This window comes from Ambystoma mexicanum, chromosome 4q, assembly GCF_040938575.1.
Source record: "Ambystoma mexicanum isolate Mex_15411 chromosome 4q, UKY_AmexF1_1, whole genome shotgun sequence".
NCBI lineage: Eukaryota > Metazoa > Chordata > Amphibia > Caudata > Ambystomatidae > Ambystoma > Ambystoma mexicanum.
Window position 1 is genome coordinate 440,538,991 of NC_090928.1, and position 24,590 is coordinate 440,563,580.

At 45.1% G+C, this 24,590-nt stretch overlaps 1 protein-coding gene across 1 annotated transcript in view; it reads left to right on the forward strand.

Moving 5' to 3' along the window:
- USP34 (ubiquitin specific peptidase 34) overlaps positions 1 to 24,590 on the forward strand; it is a 3,618,222-nt gene that overhangs the window by 1,305,318 nt on the left and 2,288,314 nt on the right. Inside the window, exons 25-26 of the mRNA XM_069608012.1 lie at positions 13,313 to 13,439; positions 13,526 to 13,670. Coding sequence (XP_069464113.1) covers positions 13,313 to 13,439; positions 13,526 to 13,670 — 272 coding nt within the window. The remainder of the gene's footprint in view (positions 1 to 13,312; positions 13,440 to 13,525; positions 13,671 to 24,590) is intronic.

Sequence of the window (24,590 nt, forward strand, 5' to 3'; positions counted from 1 at the left end):
TTCAGGAATATTGCTTGTCTAAAAAGTAGATAAAAGTCGAGCAAAGAAGTGAGTTGCAGGTTGACAGTCTGGTGTAAGAAGGCAATTAAACAGGTCAGTTCAAGCGTTCTGATATTTAAATGCAGAGCTAGCGAGACTCTTTCCTGAAGTTACAGCAATATCGTCAAGCCACGCAAGCAGCAACTACAAGCTCCATATATTCTGCGGATTGTGGCTAATCAGTATAGACTCTTATAAGAACAAAGTTACTTGAAAGAATGTTTCCAGTTAAATCAAATAAAGAAAGTGACTGAAGAATTTCAGATTTGATAAGTAAAGCCTATCAGCATCAAGGCATAGGCAGCAGGTAATAAGGAAGGAGGGTGCCAGAATTCAGTAGAGTCATTGGAATTAAAGTTGAGTTGTTAATAATATATATATATATACATATATATCATTGTCTTTTAGATCAGACACTGAGGCATCCTATCTAGTTCCAGAGGGGGTCGGTGAGAGACAGAGAAGATCTGCGTTTTTTATTTTCTCCATTTCCCTTTCCCCTTGGGTTTGCCAGCTTGGTAGTTATAACTGCTAAGAGACTGTTGGGCAGGCAGACTTTGGGGTGGGGGGGAGGGTCTGGTGGACCAGCATCACTCCTGCAGGAAGCTTCATACTGGACCTGACACTGGTGTTCGGCAAGTCCAAGGTGTTGGGGAGAATTCTAATTTCGAATGGATTGTTTCCTCCCACGTATTCCTCATCTCAGATATTCTTACCTTCCAGCTTTGCTGCTTCGGAAAAAAAATGTTCTCCACCAGAGGGTGCTCTGCTCGAGGCTGCAGTGCTGATGTCCCTCGGTGGCATCCGTCGAGCGGCGACGTCATCAGTTGTATAAAAGCCTTGAGGTGCGCCTGTTCGACTAAGTTCTGTTTTTTTGTATATTATAGTTAATGGATTGTAGATAATGGCGTACATCTTTTGACCCACGCATTAAAGGAACTTTGAGTGTAAACCACGGAAACTGTACTGTGGGGTAGGCTGGGACGGTCGATGAGGAATATGTGGGAGGAACATCCAATCGAAAGAACGTTGTATAAAAGCCTTGTGGTGCGCCCGTTGGCCTCAATTCTGTTTTTCCGTTAGCTTCGCTTCAGATCGAGAAACCGGTGCTTCAGTTAGTGAAAATGTCGTCATCATCTAATCCTTCCACGCCGAAGACTGGATTAAAAAAATGACAAATGTGGAAGGAAGATGTCGCTAACAGACCCCCATCAGAATTGCCTCTGGTGCCTCTGTTCCGACCATCGTATAGACGAATGCGGTTCCTGTCAGTCGATGACCCATAAAGCATTAAAAGGAACAAAGAGGTAAAATGGTGTTGGGGGAGGAGTCCTCGAAATTTTCTTGAAGGGGGGCAAAAAAGACTCGGTCGAGTCTACTTTAAGACGTCACAAATCTAAAAAGTCTAGGCCGAGGAGCAGATCCAGGAAGTCCTCTTCTTCTTCCTCTAAAAGACAAAGAAAAGACAACACCGGTCTCCCTCTTCCTCTTCCTCAACATTGTCTGAGGAAATTATTACGTATCCATCAAAACACGATTCCCCGAAAAAGTGGGAAGCCTTTAGAACATCCATGCTAAAGATCTTTGAAAATGCAGCACAGGCACCCTCAAAGAAGTCTAGCGAAGGCCATGCCCCTGCTCATACAAAGAGTGACAGGGGAAGATCTAAGACAAGAAAATCTGGTGGGAAATCGTTGAGGGTGTCGTCCAGGGAGTCCTCCCAGACGCTACATTAAAAACGCATACCAGCGCAAAAATTGGGGGTAGTACTCGATAAAATGGCGTTGGATACTCATCCGCAATTGAAATCCTTGTCGAAGACTTCCTCGAAGCCTCTGTTGAAGGCAATTGAGCACAAGGTGTCGACAGACCATTCCAAGAAGGTTACGTTGATTGCACAGTCGACGGTATCTTAGGCCCCTTCGACTGTGTCGACGGCGTTGACCATTCCTTCGAAAGTGTCGAACGTTACCTCAACGGTATCAAAGACGATACCTATAACGTTGACACCATCGACACCCTTGTCGACGTCTTTGTTCCTTCCTGTTACAAAATCGACATCTGTGTCGAAGTCTATGCCACCTGAGAAATTATTTCATCCTAAAAGTAGGCAGGATTTCTTTAAAACCATGTCCTCCATTTATGAGGGAGGTTCATCAGGAGAGGGAGATGTTTCACCAGCTGGTGTGAAATTTGGAACAAAACAGGTCCCTGTGGAGTTCATTGACTCTCAATCTAAGATGGCAGACTTATATGAGTGCTTGCAGTCAGCAAGTGGTCTGGACACATCTCCAGAATACAAATTTGAAAAGCCTGACCCGGCTGAGCATGCTGATGCAGGATACAGAAAGTTAATGAACAGGGTAACTGGATTTATGGGGTGGAGCAGAAATGCACCTATTTATCAGGAGGAAGATATGACTGACATCCTTTCGGGGGGACCTCAACAAGACCACATACTTCCTTTTCACGTAGCTCTGAAAAGGAAGGTGACCACTGCATAGGAAAACCCTGAGTCTACTCTGGCAGTAAATAAAAATTGTTTCAAAATACAGACCCTGATATTTGAGTAAACACCCATCACTTGAGAGTCTTGTAGTTCAGGCGGCTACTTCTACTAGGAATGCGGCATATCCTACAATTCCCCCAGATAGAGATGATAAGAAGATCGATGCATGATACCAAAAGATTTTTTCTTCGGGGCGCATGGCATTAAAATCTACAAATGTAACTTGCACCCTTGCAAGATTTATACACCCTGTGGGACGGTATGACAGCGGCAGCTGAACACATCCCTGAAGGTGAGGAACGGGAAGGTTTCCTGGCCCATAGTAAGGGATGGAAAGGAGGCTCCGGGGAATGCTTTCAATTAGGTTTGTCACAGCTGACAGCATCAGTAGGTCCATGGCATCTAGTACTTTGCTACGTAGGTTTGCGTGGCTTAAGAAGTCAGGTTTTGCACCGGATCTGCAGGCAAGACTTCTCAATATGCGCTTTGACGGCTCCAGGTTGTTTGGCAGCAAGGCGGATGAAGGTTTAGAGAAGCTGCAGACCTCCAAAGCGGCAGGAAAATCACTCAGTGCTGCTATACGGCAACCTTAACAACGCCCCTACACAGGCTCATTTTCCTGGAGGGGTTGTCCCTTTTCGATTTTATTCCTCATTTGGAAAGGGAAGGGGACAGCAGTCAAAGGGGACAAAGGAAATTTCCTCGGGGGCGAGGCGAAGGTACTAGATCTGCCCCAGCAACTGTCCCTTCAGCCGCTGCTGCAGCTGCTGCAAAGCCACTCTGAGGTTTTGACCCACAAGACCCTGGTGGGAGGCAGGATCTCGCAGCATCTGGAAGAATGGCGGGGTATTACTTCAGATGCTTGGAAACTGGAAACAGTATCCCAAGGTTACTGCCTCAGAATCACCTGCCGGGATACAACTACAAAAACTACAAAAAGGTGCAATAGAACATGTACCTGTAAGCGGAGAGGAAGAAGGGTTGGTATTCCCCATATTTCCTAATACCAAAGAAGGACGAGGATTGAGACCCATCTTAGACTTGAGAAACTTGAACAAGTTCCTCAGGAAGGACAAGTTCAAGATGGTCACTCTCCCTCAGATCCTTCAGGCTCTCCAACTCCAAGACTAGTTGGTATCATTGGACCTTCCGGCTGCTTACTTTCATGTGCCAATACATCTCAAACACAGGAAGTACATGAGGTTTGTGATTGGCAATTCTCACCATCAGTTTCGAGTTCTGCCTTTCAGGTTGACCTCCGTCCGAGAGTTTTCACCAAGTTGATGGTGGTGGTGGCAGCGAGTCTCAGGAGAGGGGAATCCACGTCTACACCTACCTGGACAATTGGATGTTCAGGGCACGTTCTTCCGAACAAGCGCAGGAGCATCTATCCAAGACCTGCCACTGCCTTCACAGACTGGGCTTTTCTCTGAAATTAAAGTCAAACATGATACCATCACAGAAACTCCAGTTTATTGGAGCAGTCCTGGATACTTGCTCGGGCAAAGCTTCGTCTCCCGAAGAGAGAGCTCACCACATTCTGCAGATGGTTACAAAATTCCAGAATGCCCAGCATCTACCGGCCCTCGCTTTTCTCAGGTTGCTTGGTCTTATGACATCCTGCATTTTTCTGGTGCCAGAAACCAGATTGAGGATGAGATCCCTTCAATGGGCCCTCTGGGCTCAATGGTCCCAATTTTCAGGCGAAATGTCAGATCTTTTGCCAGTTCCAGCCAGAGTAGCATAGGATCTTCGATGGTGGGCTTGTAGAGAACATATCCTCAAGGGAGAATCTTTTTGGCAACCATGGCCGGAGATAACGGTAGTAACGGATGCCTCATTGACAGGGTGGGGAGCTCGCACCAACGAGTTGACAAACAGCGGTAGTTGGTCTCCATCGGAGTCCAAACTACACATCAACCTATTGGAGCTGAGGGCAATCAGACTAGCGTTGTAGGCCTTCCTGCCCTCTGTACGGGGAAAGAGTGTCCTGATAATGATGGATAACACGGTGGCCATGTACTACCTCAACAAGAGAGGAGTAGGGTCACTACCACTATGCAGCTCTGGTTCTGGGAAATACAAGAAGGGATCTCTGTCGGCAGTTAATCTAGCCGGAGAGCAAAACACAGCAGCGGACACTCTGAGCAGGCAGAGCACAGTCTCCGACGAGTGGCAACTAGCTCAGGAAGTGCTTCAAGAGATCTTTGCCCTTTGGGGAACCCCTCAGGTGGATCTGTTTGCAAAAAGTGTCAACAGGAAGTGTGAACTGTACTGCCCAAGGGAATTTCCTCAGAGAGGAGCTCGAGGAGACGCTTTTGTGGTGGACTGGGAATTTCCACTCCTGTACGCCTTTCCTCCAACCCCTATCATCCCTCAAGTAATCAGGAGGCTAAGGAGGTTCAGCAAAAACATGATCCTAATTGCCCCCATTTGGGCCAGGAGAACGTGGTACATGGACCTTCTGGACATGTCCATCTCCCCTCCAATACGTCTTCCACACCACGAGAGGAAGGTCGGGTTCTCCATCCAGAGGTCAAGACACTCAACGTTCACGCATGGCTTCTGAGAAGCTGAGATAAAAGGATTGGGACCTTCTGCAAGACGTAATGGAGATTTTGCTTTCGGCCAGAAGACCAGCAACTAAATCTCTGTACCGGTGTTGTTGGAACAAGTTCAGTAACTGGTACAGAGATAAGAATGTGGACCCTTTTCAGTGTAACATTCCCACAATATTATCTTTTCTTCTACACTTTGCCAATCTGGGGCTCCGGGTTGGTACAATAAAGGGTTATTTAGCAGCGTTATCCATTTTTAAGCGCTCCTCAGAGGAGGAATCTTATTTCAAAATACCCTTAATTATACCATTTTTAAAAGAATAATGTGTTTCCTCCAGTACCTTTTCAAGCACCTGTGTGGGACTTATACTTAGTATTAAAGTTTCTCACATGCATTCCGTTTGAGCCTTTACATTCTTGTCCGTTAAGGCTCCTTCCTTTAAAACCATACTCCTACTGGCAATTACTTCAGCCCGCAGGGTGAGTGAGTTGCAGGCGCTTCCTAGCAGACCTCCTCACACCATCTTTTACAAAGATAAAGTTGTTCTTAGAGTCAAACCTTCGTTTTTACCAAAAATTGTCTCCGATTTTCACCTGTCGCAAAAGATTACACTGCCTGCTTTTTATCTCTTCCTCACGCGAGTAAGGAGGAGGAAAGAATACACAGATTGGACCCTACGAGGGCTCTTAGTTTCTATATTTCAAGACTGGCCAGGTTACGTCAGTGCGACCAACTCTTTGTGGGATACACTGGCTGTAAATTAGGGCTGGCAATGACTAAGCAAACATTGTCCAGATGGATAATTTTGGCTATAACCGAATGTTACAGACTGGCTGGTAAAGATCCTCCAGATGGGCTGAGAGCTCATTCCACCAGGGGCATGGCAACTTCAACAGCACTTCAAAGGGGTGTCCAAGTACAAGATATTTGCGCAGCAGCCACCTGGTCATCCATGCACACATTTATAAAACACTATTCCCTAGATTCGAATTCCGCACAGGGAGGTCTCTGCTAAATCATTACTTCATTTTGTACATGATTAATATCTCTCGTACTCCCACCTCCAAAGCAAAAACTACTTTGTGAGTCTATCTAAGATGAGGAATACGTGGGAGGACACAATCCATTCGAAGAACAAGTCACTTACCAACTGGAACGTTCTTTTGATTGGTTGTTCCTCCCACGTATTCCTCATCGACCCTCCCGGACTACTCCACAGTACAGTTTCTGTGGTTTACACTGAAAGTTCCTTTAATGGTTGGGCCAAAAGAGGTATGCCATTATCTACAATCCATTGACTATAATATACGAAAAAAAAGAACTGAGTCCAACGGGTGCACCTCGAGGCTTTTATACAACGGATGACATCGCCCCCAACATATGCCGCCGAGGGGCATCGATGCCGCAGCCTCGAGCAGAGCGCCCTCTGGTGGAAAACATTTTTTCCCGAAGCAGCAAAGCTGGAAGTTAAGAATATCTAAGATGAGGAATACGTGGGAGGAACATCAAATCGAAAGAACATTGCAGTTGGTAAGTAACTTGTTCTTCTGTGCTAATTACATTCAACCTTGGAGGCCCCCAGCTTTTTTGCTGGACTTTAGGACTTTTTAATTTTAACGCTGGAGTGCGTGAGACCTTTTGCTCACTCTCTCATGTGTTTTGACCTGTTTTGGATTGTTTCCTCTGTTTTCGGAGTCTGACAAACTCCATAGTCATCTACGTTTTGTATGGTGGCCCACAGCAACTTCAGTGCAGTGTCACAGAGAAATCCTTTAGATTTCTCATAAGGTTTAAATACCTTTTCTTGTGTGAACTACTGTTCCCAAGAATAGTAAAGTGAATTTGACTTTACTTACCTCCATTTTATGTGCTGGGGAGTTAGTAGCCCCATATCCTACGTTCTCATGTAACATTTTTTATGTTACCCTCACTACTTTGAATGGCTGGTGGCAGTGGTTTAATGTTCCCACCACTGTGCTTTTCTACTGCATGGCTGAACCCTCAGCTGCAGTATAGCACCCATGGGTGACCATTTTGCCAAAATGACCCGGTCTTTTTTTCACAATTTTCTCTTGTAAGGTCTTTCTTGGGTTTTACTCTGCGTGTCAAGGCCAAGTTGAGCCCTTTGTTCGTTCTGCCTTTGGCGGGCTTTAGCTCTGAAACCAGCCTCCGGCTCAAGTGTGTCTGGAAAGGCAGGATGTGTGGTTGGTTCCCGAAACGCTCCTGTCTCATGTCTCTAGGAATGCATGAATGCAACCAGTCCTGATTGGCTAGCTGTCCTTTCAGGACAGCCACCCCCCTGCTGTATGATTGACAGCCTAGGCTGTGCATGAATGGGAGAAGCCTGCTTAAAAGGCAAGGGTTTTGGTACTTGAGTCAGAGTCGACCACTGGGAGAAACACCCGACGAAATCGTGAACGAAGCTTTTTGCATCCTCCTGGACCTTTGAATTGCCCGGTGAAGCCCTGCTGCTGTGCTGAAACTCCTTTTTCTAATTGACAAGAGAAGCTCCGGAAGTGACGACTTCTTGCCTTGAGCTAGTGGGACCAACTAACCCTGAGACAAACTCCACTGGTCCGTCTTCCCTGATTGGCTGTACTACTTCGCTGCTGCAAGAACCGGGTGCCAGGGGTCTAGAAATCCGTAGTCGAGTGCAACGTCTGAAATCCAGCCAGAAGCTCCAGGAGTCTCCTAAGGACCCTCCAGAAGCAGGGTGACCCGAGCTCGAGTCCCCTCACCAGAGTGCAGGACCCAAGAAGTGAAGGAAGCCCAACCGGTATCCGAGATCCGCAGTGGTGCTGTTTACCGAGCGCTGAAACCGCAAAGTGCCGCTGATCCGAAAAGAACGGTAGCTGCCGACGACCTCCAAATTGCTGCCACAGTAACCCTCCAGATGTCCTCCCTCTTGTCCCCACGACTGAGGCTCAGGAACCCAGGGTCTGCACCTCTGCAACAGGACAGAATCCAGCTGGACCACTCGTCTTCAACCCAGAGGTACTGTTGAGGCTTAGGGTACTTAACTCATTGTCTATTTAGCTGTGCTTTTCTCAGTTGAGACATGCATTGGGTTACTTTGTAGAGGTGATTACAACTGTGCTTTTCACAAGTTTAACAACTTGTGACCCTACAAGTGATTTCTACAAAACGCTCTAACTTTGTGCAAGACCTTTATTATCTAATAAGTGCCTCAGCTCCATATACTGTGCTCCAATTGACTTTGGCTGTCCTGGCTCAATGCAGACTCTTCTAGTCCATTGACGTTGATATTTCTGTCCCTCATAGATGATAAACTGTTTTAGACTGTTTTTGCAGGAAAAGGCTTGTCTAGACTTCATTGGAAGATTTAAGTATACTCACATACTGTGAGAACCTGTTTAACCTATGTTTCTTTCCTTTAACTTTTCCTTTCTGCAACCTCAGAATCTGCAGAGTATAATTAGTGATCTATAAATGTCACTACTGTCCTTGTGAATGAAGTCACCTCTAGGTGTAGGAACTGGGTAACAAGCATATCCAAAGAGTATCCACTAACTTGTGCTGATTCTGAATAGTATTTTAAAGTATATCTGATTGTTACATAGCTTGCCCTTTTTAAAGAACACTTATTTGAAAATTGATGTTAAATAAGTAACTATTTATAACTGAAACCTTGAGTGTAAGTGTTTTGGTTACTTGTATTTGCGAATTTCATTGCTACAGCTCACATTTAACACTCTTGAGATAGGCCTGGCTGCTCAGTCACACTACCAACTTGTGTAGTACAGACCTATACCAAAAAGTGCGTTACCTCATACCAAGCAGACAAGTGTTGTGCAGTCTCGCACAGTGTTACTACATCAATTCTTACCTAACGCAAGGCCATGTTACAGACTCCTTATTTCTTACCTAATGGTCCTTTGTCTTTCCATCTTAATGATCCCTTGGTCCTGCCTGTTTTCTTTGCCTCGCACTGTACTCAGACGAAACAAGCTGCATTAGCTGGACATCACAGAGGCTTTGCTCGCACCAAATAGCTACTTAAATCCACACGGTTGTTTGGGGCCTTGGGTCCGACGGCTGTGGGTAAAAGGCTGCCCAAGTCCTCCATCTCCCTGTGGCTGTCCAACTGCATTTCCAACGGTCACCACGTTGCGAACAGGCCTCTTCTTGGTCACCCTGGTGAACACTCTACGACTGCTGTTTCTTCTACTGCATTTCTCTTGTTTGTCCTGTTGTTGGATATCTGCAGAGCGACCTCGTGGTGGTCCATTCACAGCTTTACAAGGTTCTACTGTGTGGACAACGCTTCCACGGATGAGTGCAGGGTCGGACAAGCAGTGCACGGTCATCTCTTCGCATACTGTAACCATTTCCTGAAAGTGAGCCCATTTCCTTTGCCCATGATTTGCATTGTATGCGTCTGTGTATACTGCTTTATAATCTATTTAAACATTATGGGAATCTATGAAAGCCACATTGCTGGAAAAGGAATACGTTACTTACCTCTAACTCCTGTTCGCCAGCATTGGAATCTTTCATAGATTCACATGCGACCCTCCCTCACACCCCCTCTTTTGGCTCCTCTTTGCTCATATTCCTACTTTCATGTGCGATATGCTAAATATGAAAAGGGCCTCCCGGGGAGGAGTTATTGCCTGTGAGGCAATATGACCCAAAATGACTGTAAGAGAACACTAAAGGTGATTGCAGTTTCATATTTCAATATAATTTGCCTTAATGTTACAGTGGATTCCCAGCCTGAAGACAGGGAATATTGGGGTATCATTTGAATATATGAAAGAAACCAGTGCTGGCAAACGGGAGTTACAGGTAAGTAACTTATTCCTTTCTTGCAAGCCCCCTTTTTCTTCAGTGACTCTTCAGGTCAGGCGATTAAATTCTGCCAAACATTATGTCTTGAGTGCCATGTTAAGGGTTCCATGTGTTAAAATCGGGGCAAAAATGGCTGTTTACACAAAACAATTGCGGCAAAAAGACTGTGGTTTTGCCGCTGCAATACATGTAAAGGATGCGGGGGACACCCCCGCAATCCCCAGACCCATTATACCATTTAAGGGGAGCGGGGAACACCCCCACAACCTCCGCTCCCCTTAAATGCTATAATGGGGTACACCTTTACAGGGTCAAACCACTGCATTTTTGCCGTGATTTTTTGTAAAGGCGATATTTTTGCCGCAATTCTCTTACTGCATACCCATGTTAAGTAGAAGATTCAATTGCCAGTATTTTACCCCCTCCCCATACTTCCAAGGAGGAGGAGAGATTGCACTGGCTGGACTCGAAGAGGGAGTGTGCTTTTATTTCCCCCCAAGCTTTATTTAACATTTTCTTAAGACATTATATTACAGAGATCAGAAAGCCATCAAACACAAGATGTTATCATAAAAAAATAGTCACAAAAGTAAGTGGTAGCACAGAAGCTCAAAGTTTCTAAGTAGCTGCGATTTGTGGGACAAGTGTACTCGAGTACCCAGCGATTGTATTACCAAAAACCAGGCACCAAAGAAAGCTGGAAACAAATGATTAAGTATGGCAGTTATCATTTCCATGGCTATCTTGTTCCACAATCTCACCCACCAATGCACTATAATCGGCCGCTCCGGCAGTTTCCAGGAAGCCGCTAACGTTAATCTGGCTGCCTTCCAATATACCTGTGAGATTTTACAGAACTACCGCAAATTCCCAATTGTGCCCCTTTCACCACAGCCATCCCTCCAACATGCCGCTGCCCCGTTTTGGTTAATCTCATGCAGTCTCTTTGGAAACACCTACCACCTGCATAGTATTTTATATGCATATTCCTTCTCCCCGTGCAATGAGTAGCCTTATGTCCCCGTTACCATATGCGAACCCAAAGGGAGTCTTGAATTTCGATGGCCAAATCAGCCTCCCATTTCTGCATATACGGCAGTCTTTACGTCTCGTCCAATGGGTCTAAAAATTAGTAACACCTGGCAGTCTGTCCCCTGATGACTCCCTCCTCCATAGTCAGTTCAATCCCTCTGGGATCCCTTGTGCCTCTGTTATTAACTTCAACATGTGTGATCCAATGGAGGATTTGAGTATATCTAAACCTCTTTCTCTCCCAAGGAAAACCTAGCCTTGCAATCTTCAAAGGTCAAAGGTTTTGAATTCATGTACAAATTACTCAGCCTATGCTTCCCAGAAGATTCCCAGTTGCTAAAAGAATGGCCATCCATAATTCTGCGTTCATCAAAACAGGAGATGGTCGACACAATCCCACCGGTATTTTCGCCATGCATGCCCCTGTTACCTAATAAGTAATGGTAGCTCTAGTGGAGTTTAGTAGCCATCCTTCTCCCGCACTGGGCCTCAGCAACAGAAACAGGGTTGGGGCGGGGGGTGCAGCGGAAGGATGTGGTCCTCTGTTCCAAGTCGACCCACCTTCTTTTGTCCTCTATTCCCCAGTCGAAAGCTGAACTAATGTAAGCCGCTACCAGATACCGCTTATTGGAAGGGACCCCCATGCCAGGGCGATCTCAGCATGACTTTTTTGTTTATTTGCAGGTGTTCCCGCCCTCCTCCACCCCCCATATGAATGTTAATATTTTCACCTGTAAACGGGCGACAGGTTTCATGGGTAACTTAACCAGGAAAGAATGAAATGCATACAAAGATTTAGGGATAAGGGACAGCTTTACCACAGTTATTCTGCCGAGCCACGACATTTTCTGGCTATCCCACTTCTTTAGGTCTGGCTCACACTCTTAAAAAGGGCTGAAAAATGTGCTCTATATAGTGTCTCCGTCTGAGTCAAAAATACCCCCAGATATTTCATTTCATCTGCAACCCATCTCAACTGAAGACGAGGGTGAATAGCCTCAAAAGTCTCCTCTGATTCATTAATATTCAAGCCCACTGAGTTATTGTAATTAATTGTAAAGCCCAAGTGTACGCTATTGCTCTATCACTTCTATAGCCGGGGGGGAAAGATGTGTTTGCATAGGTAAGGAACAGAATTTTATTGTCTGTGTAAAAAGCACAATCGTGTATTTAACTCCCTGGTTAACAGTGACAGAAATTAGGCGGTCACCTTTAAATAGAAGGGATGTCCTTTTAAGTGTCCAGCAAATAGCTGTTTTGTAAGGACCATAGGATTTTCATCTCTTTTTCCGAGACATGGGTAAGACAGACAGACAGGCTGTGATGAAGCAGACCCTGTAACGTTGGATAGGGCTCTGTATTTTGAATTGTTATGAAAAAGCAAGCAGTGAAGTGCCATCAGGGCCCACTCCACCGCAGGAGTGGCGGCATTGTGCATAGGAGGGGCCACTGCTCAAAATCTGCCAGGCTGCAACTTGGTCACTGTGTACATTTTTCAAACCCCACTGTCTGGATTTGTTAGCTTGTAGAGACTCCAATTTTAGTTGACCAGTTCTGCAAAATTTTCTGCTGTGGATTGTTTGCTTTCAGTTTTCCTACGATCTTAATATACTGCTTTTGAGAGTAGCTTTATGAGAAATCTGTGGCAGGATGCCATCCATTTGAAGAGAAAATAACTTGCTGATGATGTTCTTTCTAGGGATTCTCCTCCCAACAGATTCCTTGTGGCCTTCCCTCCCTGTAGCTAAAACAAACAAAAATAAGGATAGTTAGATCTAAGGCAGGTGTATTGGCATTGTTTTTCTTTTTGATTAGAATTATTTTCAGCCGGATGCTGCTCTAAATTCTGCCTACACAAGGGTTCAATCCGCTGCTGAGAACGGTGTGGAAATGGGAGAACTGAGGTAATGGGGCCATAGTGTGCTTTCTTTATACAGTGGCAACGTCATGTACGGAATATGGGAAGCTGAACATCATAGGTGGTGGTCAGTTTTCCCAGAACAGCTAGTTCTGGTGGATACCTATCTAGATAAAGAATCTGTGGGATAAGAAGCCATACATAGATCATTACTGGTAAGTAGACTCTCTCTCTCTCTCTCTCTCTCTCTGTGCTAATGGAGAAATGGATGTGGCACAATAATAAAACAAATAATTCATATCACTAAATGTGAGCACTGTAGAATCTGTTACTTGATTTGGCTATACCCCTGCTATTTTGCTACAAACAGTGTCACTATTTAGCCACCTTTTGGGATCTTGGCATTTGCCTTCGCCCGTCTTTGTTTTGCATACATGTTTCTTTATATTGAAGCAGTTTTAATGATAGAAAATGTTGGTTAATTTGTAATCTTGCTTCTTAAGGTTTGCCTATCATTTGAGACAGTGGCAGATTGAAGGCACTGGTATCAGCAGTCACCTGAAGGCTCTTAGTGACAAACAGTCATTACCATTACGGATTGTATGTCAGCCAGCTGGTCTTCCTGATAAGGTAAGTAAATAGGTCAAAACAATTTCGATCTATTTTGATTGTTATTTTATTTCTCTAATTTAACACTTACATTTTCGTTTATTTAGATGACAATTGAAATGTATCCAAGTGATCAGGTAGCTGATCTCAGGGCTGAGGTTACACATTGGTATGAAAACTTGCAGAAAGAACAAATTAACCAGCAAGCGCAACTACAGGAGTTTGGGCAAAGCAGTCGTAAAGATTTCCCTGGTGAGTTATCCTGTACATTTAGAATTCAGTATTCCATTGGATAATTTCATTGAAAGGATTTAGCTTATTACATGTCTGTCATGAAAGTAAGAGGTTTGTGTTCATTTACATTTTTAATTGTTTTATTATTTCAGTTAATTATATATAAAACAGGTGCATATGAATACAATAAAAGCCAGGTGCTTGTGATGTAAAAACCTGCAGTTCATCAATGTATTTTATTTCATTTATATATGTGCGACACACAAAAAAGAATTTGATTCAGGGCACACACACAGACAGAACCACAAGGGAAGAATATAATGGGAGGGGCAAGTTGAAAGGTTTGTCATTCACAGGAATTTGTAAATCACATTCTTTGGAAACATTTTCTGTACTGTTTGTATGGACATGTATGTTTAGTGTTCTTCATACACGTCTCCTGTTGCACATTGAGAAGTTGTCCTTTCAATCTTGCAGAATTGTGGTGTTCTTGTATGTCACGTGGGTTTTGCTCCAGTAAAGAATATTGTGGTACTAGCAGTCTTGAGTTTATCTTTGATTTGTATGGTTTAGAGAGTTTGTAGTCTTTTGGCTGTAGGGAATCGCAATGCCCCTGATGGCTGCTAATGGGCTAGGAGTTTGCATACTTCGTGTTGTCCTGTATTCCAGTAGATAATGTGGGTGGTGCAGAGTATTTTGATTTGTATTCTTTTATCAGTTGGTAGTGTGACGAATCCGATGGTGTAGTCAGTGCTTTCCTGGGAGTAGTTTCTTCTACAGAGCACAGCCACCATTCTTGGATTTATACATAAAACCAAGAATGATGGCTGTGCTGTGTGCCGCCTATTTTGTATGAGCTATGCTTATATCAAATTGCAGCCTGTTACACGTGCATTTAGTATCGATATGCAACCTAGTGCACATGGTAGTGTGAATTCACTGCTCATTATTTCAATCATACCAGCTTGTACTCTTCTAGCTCTTTACATTCTTATGGATTTTGACCCAATTAGTTTTTTTGATTGTGTAGAAATCAAGAATGGTGGCTGTGCCGTGTACCGCCTAATTTGTATGAACTATGTTCATATCCATGTGCTACCTGCTGCACCTGTCCATGCAACTAACAGTGCTAGTCATAGTCACATATTCTGTTTGGTAGGTTCCGTGTTCGGAATGCTTCATACTAGTTATAATCTTAAGGATTTACTTTCATTTCGAGTTTGTCATCCTCAAATGTTCTGAATTCCAAGATTAATGGATATGACGTGTGCCCCTGTCCCGTGTGATTTGATTCGTTACTTTGGGGCAATCTCTGTGTGCTTACTGTGTGAGTTCAATAGTGCTCTGTGCCCTAATGTTATTAGAAAGGCCGAGTGCATTTGTTCAATAACCTCATTTTCAACTTGGTATCTGTGATGTATATTTCTAGTGCAATACTCGGGTCTTAACGTATCGGGTCCATACATTACGTGCAAATTCATCATGACTAGGATGTCGTACAAGTCAAATGTTATTCTATATGGCATACAAATGCTACCTTCATGCGGTCAAGTTATAAGTCATTTTCTATTTGCACTTACCTATTGGGATTAATCATTGTGCTTGGTGCTCCGAGCGTCTGCCTGTTTCTCGTGGCTGTTATGAGTCTAATGTATCGTCCCATCCTTGATAACCTGTCGCACTCAGTGACGTTCCCATTTGTATCACGTGATCTTAGTGTTATGATTACGTGAGTTAGCTCCTATTGGTATCCCATTTGCTAAACCTATTCCATTCATTGTATAGCTGATAGTATATAAGTGGGATTGGTTTTAAATTCTGGTATGAAGTCTGTTATCGTGTGAAGGAGCATCTTCACTGTTGGCAATATGGTTTCACATAATCTGCTTGGTTTCAAGCCCATTATATAGGTCTATTATCTGATCACTATCTTGCAGCATTATCAAATTTGCTTGGTAGAATGGCCATGATTCTCGCACAATGTGCGCTTGCATTTTAATGTTAGATTATAGCACTTTCTTTTCTATCCGGCATGTCATTTTATGTTTGCACACAATTCATAGTGCGCACTCGAATTGTGCAATAAACCACTGTACTAGTGCCTTGAAAAAGCCCAAGGAAGGGCGAAACACACGCACGTGCCTCTTAGCAAAGTTATGTTGGCACGAAATTGTTTCAATTACGTTTAGGAATACATTGAAATGATTGAATTAAACCCAGTGAGTTTATTCACTAATAAGTGTGCATTTGGGAATGTATTGAATAAACAAATGATTCAAAAACTGTATACAATGATGCGCACAGGCTAACACACAACCGCTTACCCAAACTCTGGTCTCTTTGTAGCCATGCAGCCACTGGCCTCCGCGTAGCTTGGATTAGTCAGAAATGGAATAAACCACTACAAACTAAGAAAGGGCTAGAGCGCACTGACTAATATTTTTCACCAACCTCAAAGAAAACAGTAAATAGAGGCACCATGGCCCGACGTGATATCGGAGCCAGTATATAGAGGCACCATGACCTTCTTTCCTTATTTCAGTGCTTATTGTTAGGAGCACCGTTATTTCGAATTCTATCAAATTACTCTAGACATTTTGTTATTCGACATCATGCCAAATCCAAAATATTCCTTGGGATTCCAACCCTGCGATGTATAATGGTGCAAAAAAGACAAATTGAGACCTGTACCGCATTTGTCTTTGCTAACTTGGAGAATGTCATGACACACAGGACTGCGCGTCGTGCCAATTGATTTAACCCAAGGCACTTTGAAAACGTTAGGTGAAGCTAGTTACCTTTCTCCCGAAGGAGCGAAGGGAAAAACTGACCTGTTTGCGATTACCAGGTGCAGACCTCATCACAGAAGAATGTTCCCCCGGTCCGAAAGGACAAGCAAAATTAGCATTGCATGAGTCATCGTCCGCTCTCCTGGGAAGATGCAAAGGCCCAACAGGTATCCTTCTCGACTCAATCCGCTACTCCAGAGGAATGGGAGGCCTTCAGGCAGAATATGCGTGACACCTTCGCCAAGGCCCTACACCTACGTCTTTGGCCAAGCTGACGAATCCTACAGCGCTCAGGCGAGCTGGCAGGGATTCTCTTAGTAGACATGTTCCCGTCCAAGGGTCACAACATTCTGTCTTCAGGCACTTACTGCAGGAGTTTCATTGGGTACTAGGGGACATGGCAGATCTTGCACCCGACTTGGACATTCTACCAGCTGCTACCTCAGGCAGGCCGCTTTTTAGTGCCTGATGGTGAAAGTAGTTAACACTTTGGCGTTGTCTGCCCCTTACGCCTATGTCCTGTCCCCTTTCCTCCATACTGTATGGGCGTTCCTCGCTGGGAACGGAAAACAGTAACTTTTTCACCAGAAAAAATGTTCTTCCGCCTTTAAATTTAGGTGCGTGGGGGTACGGCCGTAGGAGCATTCGCGCCCCTGACTATGCCCACCAGCGCCACTCCCCAGTCCTCTATTCCTCGTTGGTGGGAATGGACCATTTTTCGGCAGCGCTCCTGGGTTTGTCCTCCGGCCTTGTAATTCCATATGCTCTTCCCTGGAAGACTTTCTTGTCTCTTCTTTTTTATCCCATGGCAATTGTCAGAATTAATACTCTGCCCTTTGGTGGCACGCTCCTCCCCGGCGCATGTCAACAACGGCGGGTTTCAAAGCCACAGTTTTTCAAATGGGTTGTGTTCTCCCACGTATTCCTCATCTTTGACACCCGTTGTCCAGCTTCAGCAGATTTTTTTTTTCCGCAGAGGGGACTGTGCGTCGAGTCGATGTCCCTCGAAGGCCTCTGTCGGGGATGATGTCATCAAAGGCATATATAGTACACGTAGTGCCCCTTGGCTTCAGTTCTGTTTTTCTGCGACAGTGATAACTTCGGCGAAATTCAGTGTGCCCCATATCTTGTGACGTCTTTGTTAATCTTCGACAATGTCTCCATCATCGACACCGACGACTCGGAAGTCCGGTTTTAAAAAGTGTCAGGATTGCGGATCCAAAATGTCCCTGACTGATCCGCACCGTATCTGTTTGTGGTGCCTCAGAGCAGACGATGACACCTCCGACTGCTCGAAGTGCCAATCTATGACTGGAAAGGCCTTGAGGGAAGAGAAGGGGGAAGCTGAATGTAGACAAAATCCCTAAAAAATCCCCTAACTGATCTTCGACTGACGAGTCGAGAGGCGACTCTCCTCGGAGGAAGAAGGCAAGGCGGTCCAGGTCGAGGAGTGGCTCACACTTTCTCTTCGAAGAAATCGAAGAGAAGCCAATGTAGGTCACATTCGTCAACCTCTTTGTCGGACGCTTCCCCTGAAAGAGTTGCTTGCCCAACTAGGAAATCCACTCCAGCAAAGTGAGAAGCCTTCAGGGCTGAAATGCTTAACATTTTTTAAAAGCAAAAACCTAGCCATGCTCCTACCGAGCCTTCGAAAGAAGCTGGAAAGGAAAGGTCTCATCCTAGGTCTCCCGCCCCCTTGATCCCGGGAAAGTCTTGATCCACATTGTGAGCCTACAAGGCCTCGATCCGATGTTTCATCGAAGGATCACTCGAGACATAAGCACAAGTCAAGATCATCGATGCCGGCGGTGCCTTAGCCTGCCAGACCCTCGACGTCGGCTGCGCCATCTTTACCAGTTGTGTCGTCGACGCCGAGCGCCCCTTCTCAACCAATGACGCTGATGAAGAAAACTTTGACGACCACGACACATCAAAGCCAATTCTGCAAAAATCTATAATTCCTGACAAAACCTATGTTCCACTGCGTAGATGCCTGGGGGAGGAAGATCTTCAGCTCTTTTAGTCTGGGTCTCTGCTGTGTAAACTCCTCCTGTTTTCTGGACAAATTCTCCTTTGAACTCATGGCGGAGGTGTTGGAACTCATCCCTGAAGTGGAGATGCGTGACAGTTTTGCGGCTCGGATCAAAGACGTCAAAGAAGTTTCTCGACATATCCTGCAGTCTGGCCTGGATACGGTTGACTGCCTGGCAAGAACAAGGACTACCTGCATAGTTCCGTGCAGTTTCTCTTGACTCAGGACATCGGGCTCTGCCCCGGACGTTCAGGAGGAACCTGCTCAAAGGCAAACAAGTCTTTACATACGTTCCAGTCTTCCAAAGCGACCGCTAGGTTGTTGAGACTAGCAGTACATCGGCCTGTAATCAGGGGTTTTTGGCCCTTTGCTTTGTATGCCTAGAGTGGTCGATTTTGGGCCCCCAAGAGCAAACAATGTCAGTGTCATTCCAACAGTGGTAGGGGAACAGGTTGCGCCTAGAGGCCCTTCCACTGCCACACTTCCCTCCGCAATCCCCTGGCTTTAATGCCCTACTATAAATACTTGGAGTCTCAGTGTAACCTTCTGGTGCACGAGTGAATGTGAACAAGCGTCCACCTAAGGTAAACGTGAACAAATACCTACTATCCTTGTGTATGGGAATACTGAAAAACGCGTTTTTGAGGTCAACAACGCTAAAGTGAGTGGCAGAAGCCGGAATCATAGTTAGTATCGTTGTAACATCAGGTACAATGGGAAATTGAGGAGCCACAATTTTGTTAATAGCACGTAAATCAATTATAAACCAAAAGGGAATCGTATTATCACCTTTTTTGCATACTGGCAAAATCGGGCTGTTTCACAAACTACCTGTAATTTCCTCAATTACTTCACGATGTACAAAATCAGAGACTATACATTTCAAAGTCTGCTCGCCCTCAACTGAGATCTTATATTGTGGAATGCGAGGCAATTTTACTCCATGTTTCAGAATAATTTTAACAGGTTCAATTTGAAGAATGCCGACATCATTATCATCAATTGCCCATAAGCATTCCGGAATATTATTCTGGCGGTAAAGGTCGAGTCAAAAACTGAGAGGCAAGTGATTTCTGAGGTGAAATTGTTAACCAAACTCCGTCTGGGGAGCAATGTATTACTGCATTCAATTCCTTCAACAAATTCAACCCCATCAAATTCTCCCCACAGTTTGTGGTAAGTAGAAATGAACACTGCTCCGTGAAGGGACCCAGTGTTATCGGTACCGGCAAAGAGACAGGACAAACTACAGGTGTGCCTGAAAACCCTACGGAAAAGTTGGACTGCCCTGACAGGAGAATATTTGGAACCCGTGAATGGTCAAGGGAACATTTCTGTGCTCCCGTATCTACTAAAAATAGATGCTTCCTATTTCCCACCGCCATCTCAATGTAGGGACCTTTCTGATGAACGGCAATAGGCGTTGGTTCCAAATCCTGCTTCGGGCAATCCTAACGAAACAGAATGTCGTCAAAAGGAAGCTCTTCAGAGAGGTATGCGGCAGAAGGGTGATCAAAAATGTTACTATTATCCACATCCACATCCACAGGAACTTGCTTATCCTGTGAAGGAGGTTGCTGTGATTCTGGTGCAAACTGACCTCTGCCAGGGCCCCTGCACCTGGGCGACCTCTGGATCGTCTACCCATGTTCCCAAATGACCTTTGCTGCAAGGTCGGACATTGTGCGCGCCAGTGACCTTCCTGTCGACAATAGGCACACTGGTTAATGGTTACCGGAGCCAGGGGCGTACTTCCCTGTGGAACGTACTGACCTCTAAATTGATTACCCCCTCTAGGGTTTCATACAATCTGTTGTAATAGGACTTTTGTTTTCAGGTCACCCTTTTTTTTCTCAAGTTTTTCCTTTTCATTATTCACACGATTTTCATAGTACTGAGCCATGTGCAGTACTTCTGATTGAGACTTCGCCTGCCAAGCGCTTTCGGAAGACATAATCTGTAACTGGATGTCAGGCAGCAATCCACATACACATTTGTCGACAAACAGCCTTTTCCCTGACTCTGTGCCTAAGTCTTGTCCACTGAAATCTGAAAATACCTGTTCAAACCGATTGAAGAACTCGGTAGTACCCTCAGATTTTCCTTGGACACAGGCCGTAAGCTTGTCCCAAATGATTCTTTTTGCAGGAACTATAGTTTTTAATTTTACAATAATCCTATCAGGCAAAGTTTTTAATATCACTTGAGGCGGTCGCTCGCCAGCTGGTCTTTCTCTGTCGAGCCTAACCATGTTATCCCATGTATCTCCTAACCCAGGTACATCATCTACAACCCTGATCTGTTTCCATAAATCAACTGGCAGGAGCACAGGAAATAATAAATCAATATCACTTAAGGTGAATACCGATGATTGTAAGACTGACTCTTATTTCTTTATAGAACCCCATCAGATTCTTTCTTATATCAGGAATAGATTGCTTTATGGTGTTCACTTCCTGTCTTGAGAACGGGACGTGAACAAACTGCGATACGTAATGTGCAGGAATGTCCCCTCAAGTATTCCTCGTGCAGCATCGGCTGCAATCTCAACTTTTGGGACAAATGTCGGAGGGACCTCTCTCATAGGCAACTGAGAAGTAGGTAGCTCCGAACGCTTACTAAGCAACAGAGCCAAATCGAGCGCTAAGGCAGTCGAAAAAGTATCAAATCGAAAAGGCTCTCTTATAAACACTCAACAATTCTGCGGGACAACAAATCTTTCTTTTTACACACTCATTCTGCAGGTATTCTACCATAACCTGTATCACTTTCTTTTGCATTTCTAACGTATACTGACCATATGTGTCATATACTTCATCTGGAGTTATCGACATATCCGAAATCCATCTTATTGTATCCTTTGTACAAATTCGCGCTTCCTCACCTTTTAATTCACGGTGAGGAGAAAACCGTTTCTGTAAGAACATAATACCTAAACTATCACCATCTGATTCTTCATCCTGTAACTCTTCCAACTCCTTCCTATACACAAAAATCCTCTTAACATGCTCATATACTTTCTCCGCAGTATCTCTGGACAACGCTAAGGTGTTCAAATCCCGTAACCCTTGTGGGAGATCTACATCATTTAATCTATTCCACATTATACTCAAATGAATCCCTAAACCTTCAATAAAAACATTTTTCTCAGGAATACCTTTTAAGTTTTCGAGTGTGGTAAAAACATCAGCTTGTTCACCCTTATCCATACAATGTTTAGCCCAAGCAATCAATTCATTCTTTTTATATGGGGACACAGTATTACGAGTCACAACCCTTGATCCCGCGCCCTGGTCTACTACAAGCGATGCAGAATCACTTGGAAGAGGAAGAGTAGGCACATTCTGAATATCAACAGGTGGAGGCAAGGGGGGCAGGCAAAGGAGCAACGGCTGGAAGAACAACCAGAAGAACAGGGAGGACCGGAGGAACTATAGGAGGATGAATAACAGGAAGGGGCAAAGCACCAGGGGGAGGGACGTACGGGGGTGGCGCAGAGGCATCGGGCCTTCGTTCATGCAAAAGTTTATTAATCAAATCATCTGACGAATGAAAATCTTTTGAACGGTACATTTTTTGAATGCCTAATTGAAACGCTCTGTCCGTGTTCCTAACTCACTCCAATTGTTTATTTTGATCACATAACCGTGCCTTTTCGACACTCGTCATAAGTCGACGCATATGTTTCTCTCTACTCTTTTGTTGCTGCAAAGCTTCTGTTTTCCAACTGTGCAATGCGTCAAATGCTGCAGGTCTAGCCTTTTTCTTTACCAATACAGACTCTAGATATTCTATACGAGGGATTTCAAAGCTACCATTGGTTGGCCACCGAATATTAGAGTTATGTCTGGTCTGTCTGTGCCAAATGTCATTAAATGCTATACTACCAAAGCCTTTCTTACAGTACATAGTAGGTAGAGGATGAACATCTGCCTGAGAATGTCTACTCGTACCATGAAGGGAACCATGGGTACACATGTTCCAGGAGGGATCTCTATGCCAGGACCATTTCGGCCATTTGCTCCTCCGAGTGGCTTCAGCCCAAAACCATTCCCAGCTGCACCCTTTACACCCCAACCAGCACGCAGGCATGTGTCATTGGACATCCTCACCGCTCTGCACACCTTGGTGGTGGAAAGTCAGCAAATGATGTCTGCTGCTCCTGCACCTGGGCCGGCCCGCAGGCCTCCCAGGACTCTTACCAGGAGAGGCCCCCTATGCCGAACCGTCTGCTACTGACATGGATGCCAAGGCTACTCATACGGATGAGTTTGAACAAAGCCGGCGCGCGGAGACAGAGGGAAAACATCTGCAGGAGGGATTTAACCAAGGAATTATGCAGACAATGAACCAAGATTTCAGAAGATACAAGGACAATGTAATGAATGAAGGAAATTCATTTTTTGCCCAGATTTGAAAAAGGCGCATAGGGTGCCGAAACATGTGTCATCAAAAAGGGCACCCCTATGGGAAAATACCTTAAGAATAAAATACTAGCACAGTTATAAACAAATTCTGTGGCACTGGTATTCTTTAGTGGGAGTAAGTCTTTATTATTGCTACAAGAGGTGGGGAATTGATCCTCTTTTTACTCTCACCAAAGCAACACTATGAACATGTACTTTGAAACTGGTCGCAGGTTTAAAAAAGGTTGATGTCATAAAAACCTCACTCAAGATAAACACGAGTTTGAAATGTATGTACCTGCTGACGGGGAGCCTCTGGGTACCGATTAGTCTGCCAGGACTTCACCACCAGGCGAGATTGGCACCTTCCACTCTATGATCTCCTGGCATCCAAACTCTGCAGTTGGTACTGGAGGAGAAGAAAAAAGATGGGTTACTCTTTCAGCGACACGAGTACTCTAGGAAGACCCTTATGTCGATTCCTTTGTTGGATGATGTCTGGGAGGAAGGGTTGGCCCTTATGAAGACCACACCCTCCAAGAGCGACAAGCTGGAGAAGAAATACAGGGTCCCGGACCCCAGGTTCCTCAGATCACAGCCTTTTACGAACTCGGTAGTGTTGGCCCCTGCTCGTAAGTGCTTGTCCAATCCATCGTCCTTTCCCATTGTTCCCCGGGACCAGGTGGGCAAGAAGCTGGATGCAGTTGTCAAACGCATCATTTACACCACAGCTCCCACCATCAAGGACGCCAATGTCTTGCCATACTGTCTCACTACCACAGGGAGCTTTGGTTCAAGCTTGGGCCAATATTGTATTTTCTGCTGGACGAAAAGAAGGCAGAGGCCCTGGCCCCTTTCCAGGAGGGTGAGGTGGCTTTGGATCATGCCATCACAGTGGCTCTGGACATAGCAGACTGTGGGTTCTGCCAGATGGGAAATGGTATATCCCTTCAACACCAGAGAGGGCTAAAGGCCATGAACTTCTGGGCATACGTGCATTCCAAAGGTTGTGGACATACCTTTTGATGAAGAAAAACTGTTTGGGAAGGCAGTAGGTGAGAAGCTACAGGCTATCAAGACTGACACTGAGACAGCATGCTCTCTAGGGACCAGTCAGCAAAGGAGGCTGTCCTTTCCTTCCCCAAGCGGAAGGGTCTCATGGCCCTCCAAGGGGTACACTACCCCCTACCTCAGACCTCCTGCTCCTCTACTCAGGAAGCCTACAGGGGCCGCTCCCAGGCCTATGGCAGCGGATGCCAGTGTCGTCGTCATCCGCAGGCCAGGACGCAAATGCCCAAGCAGGCCTGAACCGGCCATGCATCCGAGCTCCCACTTTTGCACACCAGTGGGAGGCTGGCTATCGATCACCACAGACAAATGGGTGCTGGATGTTCTGTAGCAAGGGCATGCCTTGTAATTTCAACACAGTTGCATGCACATTCTTCCTGTAGCGTGTCAAGAGCTTCACGTGGTCCAACTGTTGCAGGAGGTTCAAGCCATGTTGAGGAAAGGGGCAATAGAGCCGCTCCCTCAGTGCCTCTGGGGCTCCGTAGCGGTGGGTGGCAGCTGATCTTGTACATAAGACAACTAAACAAGTACTTAACAGTCCCAAAAGTTCAGGATGGTCGCATTGCAACACATGCTCGAACAAGCTGGAGGAAGGGGATTTTCTGGTGACTCTGGACCTAGAGGATACATGTTTTCACATTCT